Raw genomic sequence first — 11502 nt, 5'->3', positions numbered from 1 at the left:
ATATTCTAAATAAAATATAATTACTTTAAATATTAAATTAAATAAATAAAATAATACAAATATAAAAATAGAACTTCACATGCGGCATTAATAAAAATATAAAATAATAAAATAATTTTAATTAATTAAATAAATAAAATAATATTAATATAAAAGTTAATATTAATCATATTCTAAGTACAATACAATCACTTAAATATTAAATATGACAATATTATTATCAGCTATTAGCAGATATACACATAAAAAGTAGTAAACAAGATCTGCACCATAATACATAAGATTATATAGTATAAATTATACTCCATAACTCAAATGTGTGTGAAATGTGCAGAAAATAAATGAATAAACTTTATATAAAATTAAGTATATAACTTAATTTAAATAAACAATCAAATATATATACTAAATACAAAATATGATATTTAAATAAATTTAAAGTATATCAACTTTTTGACATTTGCGATACGTATTTTAACGGATAGGCTCATAAACGTGTCACTTTATGTTCAAGAAATTTTGCGACATTGAATGAGAACAACTGATTGTTGTATTGTAATTATATTCAATACTAACGTATACGATACTAATGTTTTCAATACCTAAATAATCATGTTATCATACATTATATAAAGTCTATGCAATACTAACGTTATCGTATACAATGCTTTTGATAGTAATACTTTCGATACAAATATTATCAGTGATAAATGATTTTTTTTATTATAATTGTGTTATACATTTGATTATCAATACTAACGTAATCATATAGTATTTTATACAAGTGTCGTGCAACGCACGGACCACGGACTCATAAAACTAATATAATATATAATTAAATTAGGTGTACATCCTTAATGCAGTCTAGCTTGTTAGTATAATTTTAATTTTAAGGATGTGATATTTTCAAACATATTTTTGATAGATCCACACATATTTGTTGTTAATTTTCAGATATGCCCTCCAATATTTTGAAATGAAAAATTTATATAACACATCATTAAAGACAGTTTAGTGAATTTGTGTAGATTTATCAAAAACTTGTTTTTGATAAATCTACACAAATTCACTAAACTGTCTTTAATGATGTGTTATTTTGAAATGAATATTTTGAAATGAAAAATTTATATAACACATCATTAAAGACAGTTTAGTGAATTTGTGTAGATTTATCAAAAACAAGTTTGGAAATATCAATTCTCATAATTTTATTTTATATCATAATCATAAATAAAGTATAAAAGAATATTACTGTAAAAAACTAGGGGCAGGTGTCTTACCACCACAATCGGTCTTCATCCAACCACGGGTTCACATTATCTGGTCCTGTTACATTCATTCTTTCATCACCATTCCATTTTTAGATCAAACCCTCTGTATCTTTTTCTCTATCTATTCTGTATCTATACCTCCAACAACATCAAACATTCATGGCAAACACATCATTTTTATTACAATCCAACTTCAATTCCAACCCTTTTTTACTCCAACAATCCCTTCATTCACCTCAACTCCCATTCAAATTATCAAGAACCCACCTTTCTTACAAATTCACCCCCAAATTACACCTCAAATGCTTCTTTACAAACCCTAACCCCAAACCCATCAAGGGTTTTCATGATTCCAAACAAATTGCTGTTAAAGCAGTGATCTTTGATACAATCAAGAAGTTTATAAATTCGTTACAAAAGCCTCTCATAACTGGGGTTTTAGTGGGGTTGTTATTGTTGTGTGATCATCAATATGCGTTAGCTGCTTCAGGTGGGCGAATGGGTGGGAGGTCATTTTCGTCTTCTTCTTCTTCGTCATCTTCGAGAAGTTACAGTACTCGAATTCGGAGCCCCGATGTGTCATTTTCGGCTCCGTATTATGCTCCTACGCCTTTTGGTGGTGGTGGTGGGTTTTTTGTAGGGCCTGCAGTTGGAGTCGGGTCAAGTTTTTTCTTTGTGATGATGGGTTTTGCTGCGTTTATTTTGGTGTCCGGGTTCTTATCGGATCGGTCTGATGCTGATGATGGTGGTGTGCTTACTGCTACTGAAAAAACTAGTGTTTTAAAGCTTCAGGTATTATGTTTGTTCCAAATATAGCTGATATCTCATTCAATATGCTGTTAGCTTAACCTTAAGTTAGTATGTGCTAAAACTGCTAATTATATATGTTAACTGAGAGTAGGGTACTCAGCTGTAGTTAAACGGGCTGTACGACTGTATATTGTTCTTGGCAAGTTTTGATTTTTTTAAGGATTTACTGGTAAAATGGCAACTAAATAGTTAGATAATCAGAATTAGTTTTGTTGCAGCTACTAATAAACTGATTTGTGGACCGGTAAATAATTTAAAAAGAATCACTTTCACTGTACTTGAACATTAGAAAGTAGAAACTGATCATATGCGACGTGCAAGCACAATTATTAGATAGTCACTTTCGAACGATAATGCCAAACATTCTTTGTAGTAGATACACTATGTAGACATTTGGGCAGTATTACAAATATGGTTGCTACATGTTTTTCCAAATAAAGAATCGATGTCACATTCTGAAGGTTCAAAGTTACGCTCTTGATACTCAAACTTGGATTGTATCTTCTTTATTAGACAGGAGACTAATATCTTAGATTATTGTTTTATCAATAATATTAATCATTTAAACCCGAAGGATAGTTTATGTTTTTATAACTACAGACTTTTATTTTTGAAATAGTCACCTACGATATGTAAACTTACTCATCTTACCATTTGTAGAACTAAACGTTTTTACTTTTGAAGGTTGGATTGTTGGGTATGGGGAGATCACTGCAAAGGGATCTCAATCGGATTGCTGAGTCAGCTGATACGTCTACACCAGCGGGCTTAAGTTTTGTATTACAAGGTAACAATGTTTATTATATATTCACATATATATACAGTGTGTATATATGATGCTTCACAAATTATCATCGATCTGTCTGCTCTATACTAAACATGAATGGATCAATTATTTGCTAAAAATCTTGTTATATTTACAAATATGCATGTACACACACATATACACAAACATTTGTGTCCTTATATGTGTGTCTATAATTTTCTAATTGATTTTTCAATTGAATTTGCTTTGGTTGCAGAGACAACTCTATCTCTGCTTAGACATCCTGAGTATTGCATTTCTGGTTATTCATCTGTAAGTCACTACACTATTTCATCGTCTTGTTTGGCTTGATGTTTTTTTTTTAAAATCCAATCAATTATAATACTAGACTGTATATAGATTCGAGTCATATATTTACATATTTAACATTAAAATATGTATTTCTCCATATGATAAAACTATATTTGTATATTAATTAAGTGATATGGAAGTGCATTATTATCATGGAGTGAAATAATTTTCTTTGATGCTTGATACTTTTTAGGAACATTAAAAGTTTGCATTTTTTATTTATTAATTTGGTATAGGTGGATGTTAAGAGAAGCGTTGAGGAAGGAGAAAAACGATTTAATCAACTTTCGATTGAAGAAAGGGGTAAATTTGATGAAGAGACTTTGGTCAATGTCAACAACATCAGAAAGCAAAGTACAACAAGTCAAAGATCTAATGGGTTCCGTAATGAGTATATTGTGGTCAGTACTTTTTATATGATCATCATTAACATACTTATTCTCTTGTAGTCTGCAATTATTTTTACTCGTTCGCCTTAAGTAAGTGTTAAATTTTCTCTTCATTCATTGCTTAACATCAGTTAATCTAACTTGTTCTGTTATAAGAAATTCATGTTGTTACAACTATATGGCATCTGCATTACTAATAACGGTGATTTTGTGGTTGAAGATTACAATCATCGTGGCTGCTGGCGGCGTACAAAAACTGCCGCCTATCAACAGCAGTGCACAATTGAAGGAAGCCCTGCAAAAGCTGGCCTCTATCCCTTCAAGCAGAATTATGGTGAGACCCAAATTAGCTCAATTTCCACTTAAGCAGCCTATTAATCAATGATTAGAAGTGTTCATTTTGCCCATCTGCGTTTAAATCGGCTCATTTGGGTTAATTTTTAATCATTATCGGCCAGATTCCGATGTGTCGATATATCAAAAGGGTTAAAAGTGTCCTGGAGTGTATTTAGTATTAGACGTATAAATGTATTAGACTTGATACATACGTAGTAATAATTAATTTGTAAAGTTTAGCTATTAGATTTTTTGTATATAATTAGTATCAGGTTTCTCTTATTGTTCTGTACTAGTAGAGTTATAAATGTCTAATATTTAGATGTATGAAAATTCTCCTAAACCGTTTGATAAAAAAAGTAAAATAATGTTGTGTAATCATACTGAGCACATTAGGTATTTACAAAAACATCAAAATAGAAATATAGACAGTGTTTGTGAGGTGATACATCCTGGCCCGACCCGTTTGCACTAGTACCTAACCCATCTGAACACCAACGTTCTGGTCACCTGTAATGATGAATTTTGATGCTGCATTGCTAACTAGTTGATCATTTCACAGGCAGTCGAGGTGCTATGGACCCCACAAAATGAAAACGATACTCTTTCAGAGCGAGAACTGCTAGAAGATTATTCGTTGTTGCGCCCTCTGTAGGTGATAGTAACCTGTTATGATACTATGTACATAATCTATAGGCGATGAATGATGCAGAAAAGTGTATCCTCTCACAATTTTCAACATGTTTGTATACCAACTGTGAAGTACGGAGAACTATATAACTTTGTAATGGATTTTAACAATTTTTGTAATGGAATGAATGTATGATGTGGTATATAGCAACCAGTAACAAATATTAGCTTTTGTGGCATCTGAGCATTATTGTGTACGGCTTGATGAAAATGGTCACAAAATGCTTTATTTGGCGAAATATGCAGCCAAACAACATTACATGTATCCCGTGGTGGAAACTGCAGAGAGCAAGGGGGGGCATATGCCCCCAGTCAATTTCAAATTCTAGGCTTTTTCAGGCTTAAAATTTTGGATTTTGATAATTTTTGCCCCAGTGGATTTGAAATTTCCAGGCTTAAAATTTGATTTTGCCCCAAAAGCATTCATGTTTTATCCAAAAGCTTATAGATTTTGCCCCCAACTCAAAAGCGCATGACCCTAAATTTTTTTTTTTTGCCCCCGGTGAAATTTTTCGGTTTTCGCCATGTATCCCATCTCATTCTTACAATGCAAACCAAGAGGAAGTTTCAGGTCCTGTACCTAATAAACATTTGGTAAATCAGTTGGTTTATCCAGATTTACATTTGAATTTTATATTCTACAATCTGTATCATTTGTGACAATTTTATACAGCTTAAAACTATCTTAAATCCTTGTGGCTGAAAAGGAAAGTAGAGATGGAACAACAATACTTTGGGTCGCAACATTCATTCATTCCTTGTTAACCACTACCATCGAACTGATGGAAAACCGTGTGTACTTTTAAATCAGATTAACGCAGCGGATAGTTAAAATAATAATCAATTACCTAGTATTATTTTATAAACCATTTATTAAAATTAAATATTCATATATTTAAATTTAATAAAACATGCACATGATTAACGATCCCAAAGATCCAGTTACACCATAATAATTGTCATGAATATTAAATCATAAGATGAGTTAACAATATACCTTTCTTGAAGAAACTGATGAACGGAGAGAAACCTACGATCAAAAGTATGACCGTCTCTTTGGATAGTCCACACTACACTTCAAACAACGTCAATGGATGCTAGTCCAAACCCAAGTAACAAATTAATATAATCAAATTATATTAATAAGCAATAGATAAATAATACTCCGTATTGATTTCGTTTCATAAACAAAAGTGGCATGTAGCTTTCTTGATCTTTCTTGAGGTAAGAAACGGTTTTAATTTTTGTTAGTTGTGTTCTGTACCAAAAACAAGAAGCAATATATATATTTGAGTAGTACATGTAAAAACAACTCAAGGTGATTTGCGGATCTTTTGTTTTTTGTCTTCACACCCCTAAAGCCAAAAAGGCTAATATATAATCTGAATTAGTCTAAATCAGTAGGCTAAAAAAATCTTGAAAAAGATTTTCAAAATCAATTTTATTTCTTGTATATCACAAGACAAAAATAAACCAACAACCGAATCAAGGAAATCAATTAATATTAATCACTTAATTTGTTTCGTTACTTGAGTAATATATATACATCATATATATATTTCATTTGACGTCTAAGTGTATATGTGTGTGACCCCGAAGGCTCAAATGATCTTAGCCATATAGTTATACATTGTACTTTGCACATTAATCCTACAGACTCCCACTTGTGCATTGTACAACAACAAATAACTATACAAACAATGGATACCGTCTAGCAACAGGCTATTGTCCCTAAATTCAAGTGAGGGTAGTTTCTTGGAACTAGTTATATTAAGTGTTAAATGTCATTCGTCCCTTCGTTTCATATACTTTAGTTAAAATTGAGATATGGATCATCGGTCATTCTCATTTGTTTAACTATTTTATTTCTCGATCTTAGAACTGAATTAGATCACCAAATTAATTAAGTATCATCTTAATTACATCTGGGTGCGGCCACACAAATATCTTATTCATTCATCGAGGAGCTCAAAAGTATCCAACTCCAAACATTTCGGAGGAACAAATCCTATTTTGCATACACGTGTCTATCACGAGCTTTACATTATATCCAATAATGGCCTTTATTACAGCCTTATTCAAGACATCGTTTAAACATATCAAAGTACAATGTTCCACACATCAAAACTGGCGTGCATCTCAAGTCTAAGGACATAAAGACATAATCACTAAAAGATTCACTACTGACAACGATCCATGTAGTGACATCTCGGATGGATCATTCCAATATTCATCATCAATGAATACATATGAATTTTGGTCTCTACAAGTTAACTATTTATCATCAATAAATATAACCAAAACTTCATATTAATCTTAATTCATGTTATTCCCATAACATGATCATTCATGGATTAAACATGCTAATATAGAACACAGTGATATAAATGAAGCTGATCATACCAACTATATATTAATTCATTAAGATAAAACTGCTTAATGTTCCAAAAATATCCAAATACTAAATTACATATTTAAAACGGTCAGCAGCATAACGAAGTCCAATACTACTAGCATGATCATCATGCTTGTTGTGTGTCATGGGCTTCGTGAACGGGTCAGCCACATTATCATCTGTATGAACCTTAAGAATACTAATATCATTCCTCTCAACGACTTCTTGAATGTAGTCAAACTTTCGAAGAATGTGTCTGCTACCTTTACGTACACGTGATTCTTTCGCAAGTATAATAGCACTTGAATTATCACAGTACATTTCCATAGGTGATTCAATCCTGGGAACTACTCCGAGTTCAGCAATAAACTTCCTAATCCAGACAGCTTCTTGAGCATCTTCTGAGGCAGCAATGTATTCTGCTTCCGTTGTAGACTGTGCAACTGTGCTCTGCTTTGAGCTTCTCCAATCAACTGCCCCGCCATTCATGACAAAGACATACCCTAACTGGGATCGAGAATCATCTCGATCAGTTTGAAAACTAGCATCTGTATAACATCTAATACTCAACTCTTCTTCCAAACTACCGTAAACCAAGAACACATATTTAGTTCTCCGCAAATATTTAAGAATACTCTTAACAGCAATCCAATGTTCGTCACCTGGATTCTGTTGATAACGACTCATCAAACTCAAAGCTAACGAGACATCAGGTCTAGTACATAACATGGCATACATAATGGATCATATAGCCGAAGCATACGGAACACATTTCATTCGTCTTATCTCATCAGGTGTGATAGGACTTTGTGACTTGCTCAAGGTTATGCCCTTTTGCATGGGCAATGCTCCGCGTTTGGAGTTTTGCATGTTAAATCTTCGCAAGATTTTGTCAATGTATGTACTTTGACTCAAACCAATAAGCCTTTTGGATCTATTTCTATAGATCCTGATTCCTAGAATATACTTAGCTTCTTCAAGATCTTTCATGGCAAAGCATTTTTCAAGCCAAGATTTGACATCTTGCAAAGTTGGAATGTCATTTCCAATAAGTAGTATGTCATCAACATACAAGATCAAGAAGACAACTTTGCTCCCACTAGCTCAAATGTAAACACAGGGCTCATCTTGGTTTTGAGAAAAACCAAACTCTTTGATTTTCTGATCAAACTTAAGATTCCAGCTCCTGGATGCTTGCTTTAATCCATAAATGGATTTTAAAAGCTTGCATACTTTAGTAGGATGCTTAGGATTCACAAATCCTTCCGGCTGAACCATATATACGTGCTCGCTTAGGTCACCATTTAGGAAAGCAGTTTTGACATCCATTTGCCATATTTCATAATCATGGAAAGCAACTATGGTAATAAGTATCCTAATTGATTTAATGCTCGCGACTGGTGAAAAAGTTTCCTCATAATCAATTCCTTGAGTTTGAGTATAACCTTTTGCCACCAACCGAGCCTTAAAAGTGTTTACATTACCGTCCATGTCAGCCTTCTTTTTGAAGACCCATTTACTCCCCACTGTCTTGCAATTGGGTGAAAGATCAATCAAGTCTCATACTTGATTATCTTTCATGGACTACATCTCTGCCTTCATAGCATCTCGCCATTTGTAAGATTCTGGATCTGACATGGCTTCACCGTAGCTAGAGGGTTCATCATAATCCCCTAGATGAGGTTCATCTGTGTAACGACCCGTCAAAATCGCTATTGACGCGGCACGTTAATCATTGATTCCACAGTGAGGTTTTGACCTCTATATGATACGTTTTGATAAAATATTGCATTCATTAAAATAAGTGACTTTCTAAACATAGAAAGTTATAAACATGTGGGCGAGTGCTTAGGTATAAGCAAAACCCCAAAATACATAAGTCTTTAATTTACATGTTGACATCACAGTTCAATTATTTATTACACAACGCAGTTTTATATAGAATGCAATAAACTTTAAACAAAGCATGAGAGACTCCATGCAGGCAACAAGCACATCACAGCGGAAGTACACTAAGGACCTGAGAATAAAACATGCTAAAAAGGTCAACACGAATGTTGGTGAGTTATAGGTTTAATTGCTCGAGTCATAAATATATATAAAGATAGATCACAAGATTTCATCAAAAGTTTATCAATAGATTCTACGTAACAGAGCACCCTGGTAACTAAACTTAACGCTATAGTGATAATTACCCCATTCGTTTTAATACACGCAAACCAACGTGTCTTAAACTCAAATAACATACGTCCGTTAAAAGGCTAGCGCTCTAGCTCAGACGGGGATGTCAAGCCCTATGGATCCATATACAATTATTCGCGCCCACCAGTCCATATCCTATGTACTGGAAGCTACTAGTTACCAAAGCTAAGGGATTTTTGGTTTAACTCAGTGTAGAATTTAGTATGTACTTGTGTCTTATTGCGTTTAAAATAAATTGCATGTATTCTCAGCCCAAAAATATTTAAAGTATTTAAAAAGGGAGACTATAACTCACGGTTCAATATTGAGACTCAATATTGTAGGCAAATTGCGTAGACGTAATGATGGTAGACGACTGTATGGTTGACCTTGGATTCAAGAACAATACCCCGAACAATACCCAATATTTTCTTAGTTTAAAACGGTTTGAAACCCGAATTAAAACACCCTCGTATATACTTTATTATTATTAAACTTAAATTAAAATTATAATTATAATTATAAATTTAAATTTAAATTACAGAATAAGGATAAGAAAGTGTTGTGAAAAAAATCGTCGAGCAAACTGGTGTATTTATAATACTTTTCCATTTACTGTAGCTCATGCGATCGCATGAGTTTTCAGTGTTTTTGCCATGCGATCGCATGGCCGCCTTATCCGTTTTTGTTTGCTAGTTCGTCGACATCAAATAGTGTTTACTGTAGCAAACTCGTTTTCACTGTAGCACTGTAGCAAAGTACGGTTTCACTGTAGCAAATAGTGTTTTACTGTAGCAAAGTCATTTTTACTGTAGTAAATAGTGTTTTACTGTAGGAAAGTTGTTTTTACTTGTACATATATATATATATATATATATATATATATATATATATATATATATATATATATATATATATATATATATATATATATATATATATATATACATATAATTGTTCATGAATCGTCGAGAGTAGTCAAAGGTAATTGTATATATGAAACAGTTCTAAAATTTTGAGACTCAATCTAACAGACTTTGTTTAACGTGTCAAAATAAAAAAAAATCGTATAGAGAATTGGTTTAAATAAGTCGAAATTTTTCGGGTCATCACAGTAGCTCCCCGTTAAAGAAAATTTCGTCCCGAAATTTTGAGTAGTACCTGTTTCATGAGCGATATCAGTGAACAAATGTGGATACTTTTGCTTTATTTGATCTTCACGTTCCCAAGTAAACTCGGGTCATCGTCTTGCGTTCCAACGAACTCTAACTATCGGTATTTTGCTTTGTTTTAATTGTTTGACCTCACGGTCCATGATTTCAACAGGTTCTTCTACAAAATGGAGTTTATCATTGATTCGTATTTCGTCAAGAGGAATTACGACATCCTCTTCAGCTAAACATTTCTTCAAATTTGACACGTGAAATGTGTCGTGAACACTACTAAGTTCTTGCGGTAGCTTTAATCGATAAGCAACTGCTCCAATTCTTTCGGTGATTTCAAAGGGTCCTACGTACCTAGGACTTAGCTTTCCTCGTTTACCAAATCGTACAACGCCTTTCCAGGGTGACACTTTCAACATGACTTTGTCGCCCACTTGAAATTCTAGCGGTTTTCTTCTTACATCAGCATAACTCTTTTGGCGACTCATGGCCGTTTTCAATCGCTGTTGTATTTGAATGATCTTGTCGGTGGTTTCATGAATAATTTCTGGTCCAGTAAGTTGTCTTTCTCCTACTTCACTCTAACAGATAGGAGATCTGCACTTTCTACCGTAAAGTGCTTCAAATGGCGCTGCGTTGATGCTAGTATGATAGCTGTTATTGTATGAAAATTCTGCCAACGGTAAGTGTCGATCCCAACTGGTTCCAAAGTCAATCACGCATGCCCGTAACATGTCTTCCAATGTTTGTATTGTTCTTTCACTTTGACCATCTGTCTGTGGGTGATAAGTGGTGCTCATATCTAATCGAGTTCCCAATGCTTTTTGTAATGACTGCCAGAAACGTGATGTGGATCGGGTGTCGCGATCAGATATGATGGAGATAGGTACACCATGCCTGGAAACTACTTCCTTCAAATATAGGCATGCTAATCTTTCCATACTGTCTGTCTCTTTTATTGGTAGGAAGTGAGCTGATTTAGTTAGACGATTAACTATCACCCATATAGTATCATGACTACTTGCAGTCCTTGGCAATTTCGTAATGAAATCCATGGTTATTCTTTCCCATTTCCACTGCGAAATTTTTGGTTGTTGCAGTAATCCTAACGACTTTTGGTGCTCAGCTTTGACCTTTGCACATGTCAAAC

At 33.4% G+C, this 11502-nt stretch overlaps 1 protein-coding gene across 1 annotated transcript; it reads left to right on the top strand.

Moving 5' to 3' along the window:
- Positions 1-1307: 1307 nt before the first annotated feature.
- On the top strand, positions 1308-4756 carry LOC139896723 (FLUCTUATING-LIGHT-ACCLIMATION protein 1, chloroplastic-like). Its single transcript, XM_071879362.1, has 6 exons — positions 1308-2063; positions 2766-2868; positions 3104-3159; positions 3435-3599; positions 3808-3921; positions 4486-4756. The coding sequence occupies exons 1-6, from the start codon at positions 1431-1433 to the stop codon at positions 4576-4578; spliced, it is 1164 nt and encodes a 387-aa protein (XP_071735463.1). The 5' UTR covers positions 1308-1430; the 3' UTR covers positions 4579-4756.
- Positions 4757-11502: the final 6746 nt, after the last annotated feature.

The sequence above is a fragment of the Rutidosis leptorrhynchoides genome, chromosome 3, assembly GCF_046630445.1.
Source record: "Rutidosis leptorrhynchoides isolate AG116_Rl617_1_P2 chromosome 3, CSIRO_AGI_Rlap_v1, whole genome shotgun sequence".
NCBI classification, from domain to species: domain Eukaryota; kingdom Viridiplantae; phylum Streptophyta; class Magnoliopsida; order Asterales; family Asteraceae; genus Rutidosis; species Rutidosis leptorrhynchoides.
The sequence above is the reverse complement of the archived record's forward strand: the minus strand, read 5'-3'. Positions and strand labels throughout refer to the sequence as shown.